At 40.2% G+C, this 14,478-nt stretch overlaps 2 protein-coding genes across 2 annotated transcripts; one reads left to right on the forward strand and one right to left on the reverse strand.

The window, feature by feature from the left end:
- The first annotated feature begins 381 nt into the window (after positions 1 to 381).
- LOC106764255 (vesicle transport protein SFT2B) lies at positions 382 to 7,804 on the forward strand. The gene is made up of 7 exons (XM_014648517.2): positions 382 to 577; positions 1,004 to 1,142; positions 1,237 to 1,290; positions 3,053 to 3,126; positions 6,689 to 6,806; positions 7,353 to 7,411; positions 7,569 to 7,804. Exons 2-7 carry the CDS (start codon positions 1,041 to 1,043, stop codon positions 7,645 to 7,647), a joined length of 486 nt encoding a protein of 161 aa, XP_014504003.1. The 5' UTR covers positions 382 to 577; positions 1,004 to 1,040; the 3' UTR covers positions 7,648 to 7,804.
- A 5,123-nt stretch (positions 7,805 to 12,927) lies between these two features.
- On the reverse strand, positions 12,928 to 13,851 carry LOC106763546. Its single transcript, XM_014647720.1, has one exon. The coding sequence runs from the start codon at positions 13,849 to 13,851 to the stop codon at positions 12,928 to 12,930; it is 924 nt and encodes a 307-aa protein (XP_014503206.1).
- Between the last annotated feature and the right edge of the window lie 627 nt (positions 13,852 to 14,478).

The following is a 14,478-nucleotide window of genomic DNA, read 5'->3' on the forward strand; positions in this document are numbered from 1 at the left end:
ACATCAAACAATATCAACATTAAAAAACTAATAAACTAATCATAATTTGGAAGAGTATTTTAGTTTAGTTTATAATAATTTAAATTCATTGCTATAATAATTTATAAATTTTACTTCAGTTTGATCATTATTACACAATTAGATTACCCTGCTATTCTGTCTTCTATCCGAACAATTTCATTTATAGATTGGTTTTAGATATTAATTATAAAATATGCTGCACTGTTTAAGATCTTACATTTTTAATTATATACTTTATTATTTTAAGTTATTATACTAAATTATGTATAACAATAATCTAATTATTCTATTAAACTAAAATTCGCGCATAGCAAGTTTCAATAAATAGTTTTTAAATTAAAAACAGAGAAAAATGTACGTGGTGCCCAGTGCCAGCAAAACGTGTGTAGAGCTTATTACTCTTAAACTCCATTCATGCCTCCAAACTTTCCTCTTTCCGTCCCCAATGACTTGTACAGACGCGGTTATCATCGGAGAATATGCGCTACATTTTCGGTTGTTTTGCTTTCTCCACTGAAATTTCTCAGTAAGAAAGAACCTCTTGAGGCCAATCAATGTAAGATTTTCTCTGATTCATTGTTTTCTAATTGATGAAACCAATTTTTTATATGTCCTTTTTCCTTACCCCCTTTCAAGATCAAAGGAAGAAAACATCGAAAATACTGCGAGTCATATTAAGCACCGCAAGTTGAGTGTTAATTTATAACTATTTGTGAGTTTTTGGAAAGTAAACTAAAATAATTATGAGAAAAAACTAATTCTTTATATAAGTTAAAAGTAAGTTTTTCTAAAATTATTTGAGAATTATAGGAATTGCATACAATAAATTAAAGATTAGATTATTTTTCTTATTTTTTACAATTACTGGTTGAAAAATTTAGTTCCAATGTATGCTTGCTTGCTGGGGTATCTTAATTTCTTTATTCTCTTACAGTTTCAATGGATGTGGATATTATTTGATTTATGCATCTAATTTATACAGTGGCAACAGTGAGCAAGAAAACCTTTCCTAATAAACAATGTGGAACATTGGTCGGTCATTAACGGTAGGTAATGAAGAGGAGGGAGAGAGTTTGTTGGGTGAGGATTCAGGTGGCCTCTGCTCCCTCTCAACGACACAGGTGCTGCCAAAACTTTTTAAGTAAATCTTGCTGTTTCAGATTTATGTAACAGTAACGGCTATATGTTTTATAATTTTTGGTTGTTACTAAGCAGAGAATTTATGGATTTGCCGCTTCTTTTGTTGCTGGTGTTGTCTGCATGCTACTGGTGAGCGACATTTGTCTCATCTCTCTTCTGTATTTAGAGTACGATTGTGATATATTTGTGAACTTGTGTTTAATTTAGAACAGAAAAAGAGAACCTGAATGAATCCCTCATAATTAGTAATAAAATAGTTAGATTGGTGGCAAATGTTTAGTGTAACGGAATGAAGTTCTTTTGTCTACATATGGGCCATTGGTGTTGCAATGTGGCAAGTTAATTGTGTTTATTAGGAATCTGTTATGTTCCGTGCTTCATCAGATGGCAAATGACTAAGTTTAAAATCAGATTTCTTTTGTAAGCATGATGTTGTTAGTTTCTCATCTTGGGTTCACAAAAAGATGCCATATCTTACAACAGTGTTCAAGAAGGCTTTGCCTTGCCATGTAATGGGAAATCATAATTGGGCCTTGTCAATTTGGTGGATAAGGTACTACTGGCAGAATTTGTTGCATGAAATAACTGAAATGCATTTGGTGGAAAGATTTGAGTATGTTTGTCATTGTTAAAATTTCAGAAAGGGTGGAAAAGAGAGAACAGTTGTGTTCAATGATAATTAGATGTAGTGTTAATGCAAAAAGGTTAACCTAAGGCTCTTATCGATACTTATAATCTAGGTATGCCTCTAGTGCAAGCCCAGTCCAATAACACTGATTAACCAAGATTCCTAGCAAACAACTAAAAGTTGAGCAACTTCTCCGATCATCTAGATGATTAGCCATGATTGGAAAACAAGATAATGAACTATACACTCCAACCTATTTTTTGGCATATGTTAATGTTATACCATTATTTTTTTTTCTTCAGGTTGCTTTGAGCATTGTCTATATACTTACTGCCCTATAATTATTTTGATTCCAGCTTTTGCTTACACCCAGAAAGAAAGGGATGCGTGTCTAAACAGTGTTTTTTGTTCTTTCAAAAATTAAGTTTCAACAAGGCCATTTAGATCTAGCTGGTTTATCTGTTTTCCTTTGTCTTTCTTTATCTGTAGTTACTGGGTGTTCTTAGTTCCAGTTAACTCTTCTGACCGGTTTTTCTGTTGGTCTTCTCTTCATATTTTCAAACCATGACAGGCAATATTCTATCAGATTTTCCTCAATAGGTGTTACTCTTACCTTTTCTTTGATACATTAATTAAAACACTTAGCTTGTGCTCTTTTTGGTCCTTTACAGCTCAAGTTTTTGGTTTTCTTTAGTTCTTATTTAAAGATTAATTTATTTAGAAGTAACATTTTTAAAGATTTCATTTTACCAACTATTCTAGGTTCAGGTTCCTTACATTTTTAGAAAATGTTAAAAGAGAAAAGAAAACGGACATAGATCTCTAACTGTGCATTTAAATAGAACACGGGTCAAGGGGTTTAGTGAATATGTCTTTCAAATGCTCACTAGAGTAGATAAAGCTTGTAACAATATCTCCATATTTAAGTTTCTCATGCGATGACAATCAACTAAAATTAACTTAAATGTGCTTGGTCCTCTTATAGAAAAGAGTGACGTAATTCCAATCTTCTCCTGGAACTTACCAATTATTTAAAACTCACGAAATTTTCTTTTCTTCTTGAAATCTCGGTAACTTGGCTCACATAAATGTATTGATCTGTAAAATTTTTTGAATGTCATATATTGTGTAACAGATAATACATGATGCAAAATTATTGATAGTTTGTTCTCTATTAGTTCTGAAATGTGCAAAACCTCAAGTAAATTGTCCTGTTAACTTAAACATACTTTGTTTATTTACTCTCTTTTTTCTACTTTGCAGTCAATGATTGTTTTTGTGAAACCCATAAAGTTTGCGGTGTTGTTCACCTTTGGCAACCTGTTAGCCGTTGGAAGGTAGATTTAATTTGCTCCTTGTTCATATGTGAGATTTAAAACTAACTTCTCCTAAACTATTCTCAGAGGAAAAATAACATTGAGTTTATAGGAGTTACTAGAATTGTGTGTTAGGAGCACACATAATTGTCTATTTATAAATGATAAAATGATATAATAAAAAGAAAAGTTGAAACCACCTCTTTAAACTAAAATCTTAACATAATAGGTTTGTGAGTCTTTTTGACATATATGTTGATCAACTTGTTCATTTTTATGGATGTGAGACTCCAACTCATACTTAAACTTCAACAATCTCCCTTTCAAGTATTAATTCTTTCCATATTAGTACCATTGACTTTGATATCACTTGTTGGTCAATCCTAAGAAGAGAAACACCAAAGGTATCTTCACCAATGGGCCACAAGTTAACAATGCTAGAGAACTTAACGCGTCTTAAATCCAAAACTTTAAGACAATAGGTTTGTAAGCTTTATCACATGTTGCTCAACTTAATAATTTTACGAAATAAGACTCCAATTCACCCTTCAACTTCAACACAATCTTGGTGTCACTTTTATCTACATATAAAAGTCTGCTACTTGGTGCATTTTTGACATATCTAATGATAAACATGACAACATCTCAATGACTACCACAAAGGGCATTGAGGAATTCATTTACCACACTGTCTGCAAAGCTAATATCTGTGATGTTCAAGCTTGACACTGGACTCCATTGGAGTTTTAATTAGGCAGTAATCAAGCATACTACCTGAAAGGGGTTGTGTTAGGATATAGGGTATTGGGTTATAATGGGAAATGGGATTAGGGTAGAAGGGAGAGGAATTGTATAAATAGTTGGGTGTTTAGTTGGAAAGGGGTCTTTTGATGAATTGAGTTGTTGACAGGTATTGACCTATGAAGAGGGTTAAGCCTCTGTATCCATCATTCTTACTGTGAATAAAATTCAGTTTCTTTCTTTTCTTGTGTCTTTTCGGTGAGGAAGAGAGTTCTTGATTAGGTTCCCAATTCAGGAACCTATCAATTGGTCCGACCCACCGAATCATCAAGGGAGACCTGCCGGATCCCATTTCGGAGAGGAGTGAGTTCGTGCCTGATGGAGGGAAGAATGGCGGCAGTAGAGGGGCAATTGGAGGCGGTAGAGATTGCAGTAGCAGAGACGAAGGCAGACACGGTGTTTTTGCGTCACGAGGCGGGAGCGTTAAGGCAGAGTTATGAGGCGATGCGCCAAGACATCCAAGAGAAAGGCTGGAAATGCATCAACAATCAATTCTCTATATTCATCAAAAGTGACGTACATGGAGGGCAAAGAGGAATTTATAGAAGAAATTCCTTTGCCTAGACTATGCTAAACGGTGCAGAAGAATCCCGCTAGAAGTGGATCTGAAGCCATGTGGATGTGCATGCAAAGTGTGCTGAAATTCTAGACTTGCACATGATACACGTGCAGAAAACAAATGGAATCAGCTTTGCTGCCGCTTAGCGAAGGAAGGACGCTGAGCGTCGTCCGTTCCTTTATTCTTCTTGGCTTGGTTATCTTCTATCCTTCTCCTTGTGTTGGTTTGGTCCGTGATGGTTTCCTGGATGCTCCTAAAGTGGCCATTTGACGTGTGCAAAAAGGAGTTGGCTTTTCAAAGTCATTGTGAAGCCTCTTTTGTTATTCTTCAAGTAAATGGTTCATTGACTAGTTTGAGAGGCTTGGGGCCCCTCGGACTAATGCTCAAGAGTAAAGACAATTGTTAATCAATTGAAGAAATATAGAGATAAAATAAAAGATGTTTGTGTGACAGAAACAGATCCTTCGTTCTTTGACTCTAAAGTGAAAGAGTGGTATGTGGTATGCGCGATTGAAGAGTTAAAAGATCTTGACTCCAAGAGGTTTCAAGAATTGGAAGGTTCTCTACAAGCTCACGAAGAAAGAATGAAAAGAAAACAAGAAGAGTCATTAGAGCAAGCCCTCAAAGTTGAAGCGTTTTTGAAGAATAATGGACCATTTAAGAGTTAATTAGAACATGGACGTGGACAAGGAGGAAGTGATGGAAGTGTCTCCAATCTAAAAGAATGGAGTGGCTCCTTGGTCAGAGGTGGTAGCAGAATTGATAAAATGGTTGCAGGAAGCTGGTGGATGTAAGGTGTTTGTGGAAATGTGCTAATGTGTTTGGATGAATGTGGAGATAGAATTCTAGCTCAACAGGCTTTCCAAAGGGGAAAGAAGCTAGAGGAGGCAAAGCTAAAGCAATGCAAAGTGTTTGAACTTGAGAGAAGTGGCTGAATTTTGGCAGCATTTCACCATTACAATCAAGTTGATTTACAATGGAAGAAGCTTCTCTTTTATAGATGGAGAAGGCTTCATGTGCCGTGCAATGGAAGCTACACATTCAGCTTGTTGAAAACGTGCAGAAAGGTGGAAGAAGCTTGCGGCAGAAGCTTGACAGCTGGCCACATGTTCCTTGTGATAAACATTTAACATGTGTTAAATGTTTATGTTGCTGGTGTAAGCACGCTAAGCCAACCAGGGTCTTCGCTGGGCTTCTTTTTGTGTGAGTCCGAGAGTTGTTTCCCTACCCAAAGTGCTCTCTTTTTGATTCCTTTTCTTGGTAGGCATAGTTTCCTACTTTTATTTGGCAATCTGCAAAACAAAGAAAAGTATTTAGTTTAAGTAGAATCTATCTAAGACTTTAGATAAGGAAAGGGTTTTGGAAATCTTTATTCTACGTCCCTTTCTTTAGTCTTAGTTGTAGTTGATACTTCTTTGGATGGGAAGTCCCTAAAGGGGTTGCCATCAGGAAGGGTGCATGCTCATGCACAGGGAGAAAGATGAAATGGTTTCAACGATTCAAACAATGGAGAGAGAAGCTTCTCATCATTAGGAGCATGTGAAAGAGCAAGAGGAAGAGGTCATGATTATTTTCAAAATGAAATGAGGCATGAGAAATCTAAAGTTGAATGTTACGATTGCCATAAGGTCGGTCATTTTTCTTGTCTCAATGATATGGAGGAAAAAGCTAATCTAGTTGATGAAAAAGAAGAGCCAACCTTATTACTGATAGGTATTACAGACCTATACGAAACAACCTTAAAACAATATATATTTATTCCAACAATACACTAGATTTACTCCAAATAGAGAAATTGAAACAAACATACAACTTCTGGTTATTCGAGAGAACCAGACTCTCCCAAGCACCTTGAAAGCCAAACCGTGTGAAGACAATTTTTTTTTTAATTTTCTTTTGTAAGACGGGGAAATTGGAAGGCAGTATATCCATTGCTTGCCATTTCTCAACTCTCTAGATCAAACTTTGCTCTTGATACTACTTTGTTAGAGGAAGAGGTGAGAAGTAGAAGAGAAAACTCAAATTTCCTTGCTTGAAAATGTCAAATACAATGAGATATTTATAGGTGCTAATAGAGAGATCTAGACTTCTATTATGTACTTGTTTTATTTTTTAAATATTTGTGCTGTTATGCAATATGCAAGACCGACTCACATTTATTTTCTTTCAATTTACATGATTTAGTTCAGGAAACCTTCTAACTTCGGTTTGTGTGTCTAACAGTACAGGCTTTCTTCTTGGACCTGCACAACAATTGGGAATGATGTTTGACCCTGTTCGGGTTTTTGCTACTGCCATATACCTTGGATGCGTGGTTATAGCACTTATCTGTGCTCTTTGGGTAATACCTACTCCTTTGATAACTATAAGCTCCATATAGCAAGTACCTATTGTTTGGAATACAAATTACTTGTATTCTTTTAATGCTCTCTTGAGTTGCTAATCTTAAAAAGTAATATTAGTGAGGACATTTGAATAATAATCTTTTCCACCTTTTTTTACTTACCTAGTATGAGAAAACACGCTTACCAATTCTTGGTACACTATGAATCTTGTTTCTGTAATCAAGGAAGCGATCTCAATTTGTTCAATAACTTTGTGGCCTGTCACTTTTCTTACAATCTGTTACGATGAATTTTCTTTAAGAGAAGACAGATAAAATAAGTTTTTGCGTTAAGTTAAAAGTATAATGTATGTAAGCTAATTTGTAAAATCTGTCCTTTTACTTCTCTAAAATTAGATTTTTAACTTATACATAAATAGTTTTAATTTATAAAAAACTTATACCATATTTTTTTATGTTCTTTTTCTAGAAGTTTTGACGATGAAAATACCCAAATATGCCCTTAGTTGAATGGAAAACTGATTAATTTTTCATGTTTTGTAGATTCATAGCAAAGTTCTGACCATAGTTGCTGTCATAATTGAGATTGGTGCCCTTATTTGGTGAGTTTGCTTTCAACAGCGCTATTTCCTGACATAAATTTGTGACATGAAAAGTGAAAACCATTTCTAGAGATGAATTTGACATAGGACTCCTTTCCATATAACATGTTTGTTTTTTACGTTTATGTAGATCCTTAATAGTTCCACGTTGTTACAGGTATAGCCTCAGTTATATACCTTTTGCTCGAAGAATGGTTTCTGAGTTGATGATCAGATTATGTGATACAGAACTTTGAAAATCAAATAGAATAAAGGAAATCAAGGATGCTCGCTTTCTGATTCTGTTGGGCTGAGTTGGAATTACTCATTGATTATGAAATTCAGATATTAATTGTGTTCAATTTTTTTTCCTTCCACATACGACACAACTAATGAATTAAAATAGTTTCCACAGATTTTGAAAAAGTTTGAAGTTACTCAGTACTCTATATACTTAGTATTCAGCCGAATTTTCTGAACAATCTATTTTCTGTTGAAAATACAAAATTTTGATCTCTGATTGAAAGTGTTTTGAATTTGATGTTAAAGTTCTAATATTAAAAGAAAAATTAAACTACTCCTTTCCAAATGTGGCATAACCTGTTCAAAAACGGTTCTGTTGAGACACAGGAACTTATAGTTGTTATTAAGTCGGTTTTTCATTTAAGAAAGGAAATGCTAGAAAGAGTTTAATTAATATTCTATATAAGTAGATGGATATCAATGCCTTGAGAGTTAAATAATGAGTTAAATTGGAAATATTAAAAATGAGTTAGATATGATATAGTATGTTTATGAATTATTTGAAGAAATTATTTTCTATTAAAGTGGAAGTTGTTGATTGATCTGAAAGTGATATATTGGCACAGAATTAATACACAGAAAAATTTGCAAAAAAATTTGCAAAAGGACTTGGAAAAGAAGAGGATATTAATAGATGGGGATGTTGCAATATAGACAAATTCTTCTTGTACCTTCATATTTTCATCTTGCACTCCATCAATATAAAAATTTCCATTTTGTTTTTTTTTTTTATAGATTGTACAACTCAGATTAATAGATTGTAAGAAGTTAAAAATAATTTTTGGATTGTAAATTCTATAATGTTTTTCAAATATTTTAAATGACACTTTCAGATCGCATATTTGGAAACTATTTATTTTCTTAAAGAAAGGTTTTAGGATTGCATAATTTAAAACCAAAATAATTCTGCATCTGTAATTTGAAAGTAAGAAATAACTATTGAAATTGAAGAGTTAAGAAAAAAAAAAGTTTTTGGATTGTACACTTTCAAAGTCATTTCTGACTTTGGGATTACAAGTTATTTTTTGTTTTAATTGTATAATCTGATTTTTTTTTTCTAAATTCTAATCTGGAAGTCTTTGTCACAAAGAAAAATATGACTTTAGATTGTTTAGTTTAAAAGCCATTTTTACTTCCGAATTGATAAGTCTATAAAAACTTTTGGTTTTTGGAATTATAAAATCAAAACATTATTTAGTTTTCATATTAAAAAGTTATTTTTTATTTCTGTACAGTAGGGACCCTGTGGTATATACAACAGGGACCCGGTAAAGTCAGTCAACTCACCGTCCGGTGACCAAAGGATGAACAGGCCTTGGTTTCTATTCCGGCAGGATCGGACGGCCGGTAGGGACGACAAACCAAAATGTCAGGAAGGAGATTATGGACGCAGACCGACCGGTCGTGACCGGGAAGGGCTCTCAACAATCGGTAATTAAGGTAAGGTAAAATGTAATTAGTGAGATGGGCCTTATATTGGGTCGTGATTAGGGATTAGGTAAGTAAGGGCCCATGAGGAATGCTATAAATACAAGTCAAAGGTGAAAGGTAGTTGGTTACATTGAATGCTCATTTACTCACATCAGACTATATCTTTGACCTTGTCTAACCCACTGACTTGAGCGTCGGAGTGCCTTTGGCAGGTATCCGGCCGGTTTGGGCAAAAGCGTACGGAGTTTCCTCGGAGCGAAAGAGCTTGGGAGAAGACAGCTTTGGAGGTCTCGCCCGTCGTTCTGTGCGGTGTGCATCGGTACGCCCATAGTACCTCCGGCAATTCCTCCACCAAGGCGCCTTTCTTATCTCCCAAGCTTCTTTTCAACTCTGCTACTATAGTCTTGTTCATTGCCTCGGCCTGACCGTTCGTCTGGGGATGTTCGACCGAGCTGGTGGAATGCTTTATTCCCAAACTTTGGAGGAAATGTTCGAATTTTTTGTCGATGAACTGTCGTCCGTTATCTGTTATTATCGCCTTTGGGAGTCCAAATCTACAGATTATCTTCCAGCAAAATTTCTGCACCTGACTGGCCGTGATCGTTGCTAACGGTTCGGCTTCTACCCATTTGGTAAAGTAATCCACTGCCACAAGGAGGAACTTTTTCTGAGCTGGCCCACTCGGGAAGGGCCCAACGATATCCATCCCCCACCGGGCGAAAGGCCACGGGGCTACCATAGAATGTAGATTATGTGGCGGGGCGTGATGGTCGTTCACATGGGCTTGACAACTGAGGCGTTTCTTCACAAAGGTCATCGAATTGGCTTCCATCGTTGGCCAGTAATACCCGGCCTGGAGGAGGCGGCCTTAAGCGTACGTCCTCCAGTGTGAAAACCACACACACCATTATGTACTTCCTCCATCACGTACTGGGCCTCTTCTTTGCCAAGACATTTAAGCAGCGGGGAGGAGAATCCTCTCCTGTACAAATCGCTTCCGACCAGAAGAAAACGCACAATTTTCTTTGCTTCTTTCACCGTCAGGGGTGCTCCTTCGTCCTGTTTCTTTATTAATGCCCTGATCTCAGTTCGCCAATCCTCCGTCTCCTCCGTGGTTATTGCCTGACATTCGACTGATGGTTGTAATAGGACCTGGCGAATGATCGTGGTCAGCTGTCCTTTTTCTTTTCCCGAACTGAGCTTGGAAAGCATGTCAGCACGGACGTTCAACTCACGCGGTATGTGTTGTACCGTTATCTTTTCAAAGTTATGGGTCAGGACCGTCGCCTTATGATAGTATTTCAAAAGTTGTTCCTCCTTCACCTGGAAATCTCCATTCATCTGTCCCACCACCACCTGGGAATCCGTTCGCCAGGTGAGTCGTCTAGCTCCCATGTCCCTGGCAAGCTCTAAACCGGCCACTAAAGCCTTGTATTCTGCTTGGTTTTTTGAAATTTTGAATTTAAATACAAGAGATTGTTCTATCAAGAACCCATTTGGTCCTTCTAGAACTATCCCCACCCCACTAACCGTTCGTCCTGACGCCCCATCCACATACAACGTCCACTCTTCCTCCTCGGGCGGGGGTAGTTCTGCAACAAAATCGGCCAAGTGCTGACCCTTCACCGAGCCTCGGGGCTCGTACCGAATACCGAACTCCGAAAGCTCCACCGCCCAGCCGACCATTCGTCTGGCCAAGTCGGGTTTTCTCAGTATTTTCGATATAGGGTAGTCCGTTCGTACGACTACCTGATGGCTTTGAAAGTACGACCTCAACCTTCGCGCCGCTGTGAGTAGTGCCAAGGCTACCTTCTCGACCTACTGATAACGTCGTTCAGTGTCCTGTAAAGTCCTACTTACAAAGTAGACAAGTCTAGGGGTTGGCTTTTCTTGAAATAAAACCGCGCTAACTGCCGAGTCGAACACTCCCAAATACGCCTGAAGGTCTTCCCCTGGGGCCGGTCGACTCATCACCGGGGGGTTCAGGAGGATGTTCTTGACATCTAAAAAAGCCCTTTCACATTCCTCATCCCACTTATCGGCGGTCTCCTTCTTCATCTTCTTCAAGATTGGACGGATTCTCTCTACGAGTTTGTGTATAAACCGTGATAGGGCGGTACGCCGCCCAACTAACCGCTGGATCTCCTTCAACGTGCGGGGACTTTGCATTTCCAGGACAGCGTTGCACATGTCAGGGTTCGCCTCGATTCCCCGGGCAGTTAACATAAAACCTAAAAATTTCCCGGCCGCCACACCGAACGTACACTTAGCAGGGTTCAACCGCATGTTATACTTGCAGACCTGGTCAAACACTTCATCGAGGTCTGTTAAATGGGATTTTCCATCTACAGACCGGACGACCATATCATCCACGTATACGTCCATACAACGACCAATCTGGTTCGCGAAAATCCGGTCCATCAGCCTTTGGTATGTAGCGCCGGCATTCTTCAGGCCAAAAGGCATAACCTCGTAACAGAAGTTGGCCCTGTCAGCTATGAAGGCTGTTTTCGAGACGTCCGGCCCATACATAGGTATCTGGTTATATCCCGAGTATGCATCCAAGAAACTCAACACTTGTTGACCGGACGCGCCATCCACCAAGGCGTCGATGCTGGGGAGAGGGTACGAGTCCTTGGGGCTGGCTTTGTTCAGGTCTGTGTAGTTGGTGCACATGCGCCACTTCCCATTGGCCTTCTTGACCATCACCACATTGGCCAGCCAACTAGTGTAAGTGATCTCCCTAATAAATCCAGCTTCTTGCAGTTTCTTTGTCTCTGCTGCCACTGCCTTGCGTTTTTCTTCCCCCATCTTCCTCTTCTTCTGAGCCACCGGCCTAGCCTCCCGGCATAAACTCAGCTTGTGGGTCACGACAGAAGGGTGAATACCAGGTATGTCTGCTGTTGTCCAAGCGAAAAGATCGCGATTGTGCCATAACGTATTCCGGAGTTGTCGCTCTATCTCGGGATCCATGCCCTGGGCCACGAGGGTCGTCTGTGCAGGATTAGATCCTAGTAGAACAGGAATGGTTTCACCTATAGGCTCCAACCGATCGTCAGTGTTGATTCGGGAGTCCAGGTCGGTCATTGCCACCTCCGTCTTGGCCGTCCTTCGTCTCACTTCTCTGGGGAACATCTTTAACTCCGCTGCGTAACACTCCCTGGCGGTTTTTTGGTCGGCCTGAACGGTACAGATGGTGCCCTGCCGTGCGGGGTACTTAAGGGTTAGGTGAGGTGTGGACACTATGGCCCCGAACGTGTTAAGACAAGGTCGGCCCAGAAGTGCATTGTAAGACGTGTTGGCCTCAACCAATATGAACCTGACCTTCTTTTCTTCACTAGAACGACTGGTACCCAGCCGTATTCTCAAATCCAGATACCCCCATGTGTCGACTCTTTCTCCGGCGAAGCCGACCAGTTGTTCATCGAACGGTACGATAAGGTCCTCTGATATATCCATTTGTAAAAAAGTTTTCCAATAAATGATGTTCACCGAACTCCCTTGGTCTACCAGTACTTTGCTTATCTCGTACCGCGTTATTTCCACCGTTATGACCATAGGATCATCCTGTTCCGGGTCGGGAGCGTGAAAGTCTTCATCCGTGAATGTGATGGGCGGCATTGTTCTCTTCGGGACTTCTACTACGACTGCCAGCCTCCGGCGAATCCGCCAAAAATTGTGTTGATCACTCCTCTCAAGGGTCTATTTCGGTCCCTCTCCTGACTTCTGCTTCGGGACCTTCTTGGAGCACTACTCCTTCTGCCGCCCATGTTTCGATCTCCTTGACCCCCAACCGGGCGGTATCACTTTTCATACCGCGGAGGGCTCCTTGCGCGTTCCCCCTTACCGCACCGAGGGGAACCCGCCCCTGCGTACTCCTTCTTTTCACTCCTTTCGGGAGATTGGTCCGTCCTATACCGCTTTACATACCGTTGAAGGAGACCCGCTCGGATCATCTCTTCGATTTTGTCCTTTAGTGACACACAGTCTTCGGTGTTGTGCCCCATGTTTTGGTGGTACATGCAATGCTTAGAACTGTCCGCCCCTGGGGGAGTCGGGCGCTGCTGGGGGATCTGCATTATCTGTGCGCTGAGCGACTCCTGCAATATACGGGCCCGAGGGACGTTTAATGGAGTATATTGGGGGAATCGCGGGCCGCGCGGTCCGTCGCGACCTTTCCCGCTAGGCCGACTGCTCTGGCCGTCTCTCTTGTTTTCTTGCTTTTCAGCTTTTGCTTCTTGCAACTCCTTTCTGTAACTGGACTTCATGTCCTCCACCCTTATCTCATCAGCCGTTCTCTGGCGTAGTTCTTCCATAGTTTTAGGGGGATTTCTGCATATACTATCCTTGAACGGTCCAGGCCTCAACCCGGGCATTACGTGCTGTAGGGCCAATTTCGTGCTCAGCCCCTTGACTTGCCGGACGGTCCGCTGAAACCTATCCATAAAAGTCTTAAGGGGTTCCTCTTTACCCTGTTTGAGGTTCATCAGGTCAATGACAGTGGCATCCTGTGCTCGGGACGCCGCGAACTGATTCTTAAACAAACTACTCAGGCTTTTAAAGTTCCCTATGGTTCCATTAGGGAGTGAGTCAAACCATTCCAGGGCTTCCCCTTCTAGTGAAAGGGGAAACGCTCGGCACCAGATGGCATCGCACCCTGTGCGAAAGGTCATCGCATTGATAAAGGACTTAACATGAGCCTCCGGGTCGGTTGTCCCGTCATACATCTTGAACTGAGGGGGAATGAATTAATCCGATATTTGTACGTCCATTATAGCCTGGACGAAAGGTACCGGTACCGAGGGCACCTCATTCTTTACTAAGACCAAACTCTCTCCTTTTTCGTCCTTGTCTCCTTGTTTCTCCTCGCCCTCCCGAGCATTACTATGTGCCTCCCGATCGTCCTCCCCGATCGGGAGAGTCTTCTCTCCATCGTTGTGGTTTGCAGCATGTTCCTTCAGGTGGGCCAAACATTCGGCCCGAACGGACGCCATCTCTTCCTCGTGTTTCTTCTGCATCTCCTCATGTCTTCTCTGCATTTCTTCCATCCTTTGCTCTAACGCCCGTATAATCCCGTTAGAGTCTTCGCCAGTGTTTCTTGTGGTCACCATTGGTAATAACCTCCGGCCCCACGGTGGGCGCCAAAATGTTCCGGATGAACTTTTACCTCCAAAGTTGTCTTCTCCCAAGCTCTTTCGCTCCGAGGAAACTTCATACGCTTTTGCCAAAACCGGCCGGATACCTGCCAAAGGCACTCCGACGCTCAAGTCAGTGGGTTAGACAAGGTCAAAGATATAGTCTGATGTGAGTAAATGAGCATTCAATGTAACCAACTACCTTTCACCTTTGACTTG

Source organism: Vigna radiata, chromosome 6, assembly GCF_000741045.1.
Source record: "Vigna radiata var. radiata cultivar VC1973A chromosome 6, Vradiata_ver6, whole genome shotgun sequence".
Lineage (NCBI taxonomy): Eukaryota > Viridiplantae > Streptophyta > Magnoliopsida > Fabales > Fabaceae > Vigna > Vigna radiata.